At 33.1% G+C, this 2228-nt stretch overlaps 1 protein-coding gene across 2 annotated transcripts in view; it reads left to right on the forward strand.

Annotated features, from left to right (window-relative positions):
* The window catches only part of UNC80 (unc-80 homolog (C. elegans)), a 251121-nt gene that overhangs the window by 18000 nt on the left and 230893 nt on the right, over positions 1 to 2228 (forward strand). For both annotated transcript variants that reach the window (XM_011966529.1, XM_011966530.1), the window contains exon 6: positions 402 to 475. In XM_011966529.1, the coding sequence (XP_011821919.1) occupies positions 402 to 475 (74 nt within the window). The remainder of the gene's footprint in view (positions 1 to 401; positions 476 to 2228) is intronic.

Below are 2228 nucleotides of genomic sequence, written 5' to 3' on the forward strand. Positions count from 1 at the left end.
ATGTTTGCACAATGATGAAATTGCCTAACAACACATTTCTGAGAAAGTATCTTTGTCCTTAAGTGATGCGTGACTGTATATGTAAAATGCTTAGAGAACTTTGTATATATAAGGTGCTGAGTAGGTGTTACCTATTATTGTTATTTTTAGTATTGCCAACTTTTTAGCACCTTAACTTACTGAGTCAGACTGAAGAGATGAATATCTACATTGATAACCCAAAAAAATGCTAATATTTTTGAATTGCTTATTTGAATTTCTCTTACAATATGCATTAATGTCTTCTTTTAAAGTAATAATGTTCTATTAAAATAGCTTTTCTATTTGAAAATGAAATGCACTTATGAAATAGAAAGAACTTATAACCTTATAAAATGATGGAACTTCTTCCATCTTTTCAGCTAAGAGAAGTTCTCCTATCAACAGTCAAAGCCGGACCTGTGAATCACCAAATCAAGATGCAAGACACTTAGAGGTTAGTTTATTATAATTATAAGAAGAAGGGAGGCAGTAAGTCCTTGGACATAGTGTAGTGTGAAGGTAAAGACATGAGTTCTAGAATCATACTACCAGGCTCAAAGCCACTCCTCCTTTCTGAATGTGCAACTTTTAACAGCCTCAGGTTTTTTTATCAGTCGTGTATGAAAATTAATTTTCTGTATCTCCTCAAAGCGTGGAGGTGCGGAAACAAGACAATATACGACTAGTATTTTATCTCAGTGCTTAGTGTGTAATGAGTTGTGCTTTATCTCAGTGGCTTACATGTAACACTCAATAAGTGTTAGTTATCATTACATCCCAGATTAAATAACATATCACCTTGTTCTCAATTATTGAATCCCCTAATGTTTGTTAAGTAACTCTAATGTAGGTAGAATAATGCTGCCGGAGGTCAGGAAGAGGGAGTTGGAAGGAGTTATAAGATAGTCCTACCCCTTAAGGAATCTTAAAGTTTAATGAGGGGTCAAGACTAACCCACATAAAACAGAAGGTGCAAAATATGATATAAGATGCAGAATATAATTCAGTGCAAATTTGTCATGTTTGATCAAGAAAAGAAAGAAATGAAGGCCAGAGTAATTGAAAGCTACATAGAAATCGATACTACCATTAACTTATGGCATTAAATGAACTGCTTTGACTTTCAATTCAACATGTGCAAAGTGAAACTTGCTGCCTTCCATCAAAATTGAATCCTCTTTCCAACTGTTACTGCTGCCAGGAAGATTATCACTCTTTTTACCCTTCAACCTAGAAATTTTGGAGTCCTATTACATCTACCATTTACTGAGCAATTACTAAGTACAGACACTGTGATTTATATGCTGTAAGATGTATATATTTTTCACATTTAACATATTTGAAATTGAGTATGCTTGACAATCTTTGGCCTTTTATAATCTCCCTACTGGTAGCTGTCTTGATATGGTTGTAATTCTTGTGCAGCATGAATTTGGTCATTTCCAGCATCTAAATTTGCATCATCAGGGTCAGTGGATTATAAGCATATGTCAGAGGGAATAGTGGAGAAGTATTTCAAGAGATAACACTCTTGATACAGAGGAGGTTATTCTTTGGAAAAACTCAAATATTAACAATTCGGGGTTGAAAATTTTAAATGTGAAGTAGTTTTAGGAATACCTACACCAATTTATTTCACTTATACTTTCCTCTTACATATACACAGGATGGAAATAGAATAAAAAAGCTGTGCCTAAATAAATGTAAAATAGCTCTTTCAACAAGTATAAAATTAAAAATCCCCAATGATAGAAATAAAATGTCCTAGTTTAATTAACAGGGTATTTTTTTCTTAACGTTACATAAAATAATGATGTGTCTTCTAAATGATGACATCTTAGATACAATGAAATACATACATCTCATATTATGTTATACTTAATCCTCTTGATTTGATTTCCTGCTAAGTCATATTGTCTTCTTTTCTTTATGTTGCTCAGATGTTTTCTTTATTCTTTATGCCCACTGCAATCCTCTAAATCCAGGCCCTCATAACTAAAATGCAGTTGAACCTACCTAATTGAATTTTCTACTTCTAGACTGTTATTCTTTGCATAAATACCACTAATAATTCCTGACTAATTTCCTAATATATCATTTATTTATTAACTCACCATTCCACGTAAGGCATTTTATGCAAGTGCCATCCTTTTATCATGTCCCTTTCTCCTTAGGAACCTATAGTGGATCCTATTGACTGTCGCTGC

This window comes from Mandrillus leucophaeus, unplaced genomic scaffold, assembly GCF_000951045.1.
Source record: "Mandrillus leucophaeus isolate KB7577 unplaced genomic scaffold, Mleu.le_1.0 Scaffold763, whole genome shotgun sequence".
NCBI classification, from domain to species: Eukaryota; Metazoa; Chordata; class Mammalia; order Primates; family Cercopithecidae; genus Mandrillus; species Mandrillus leucophaeus.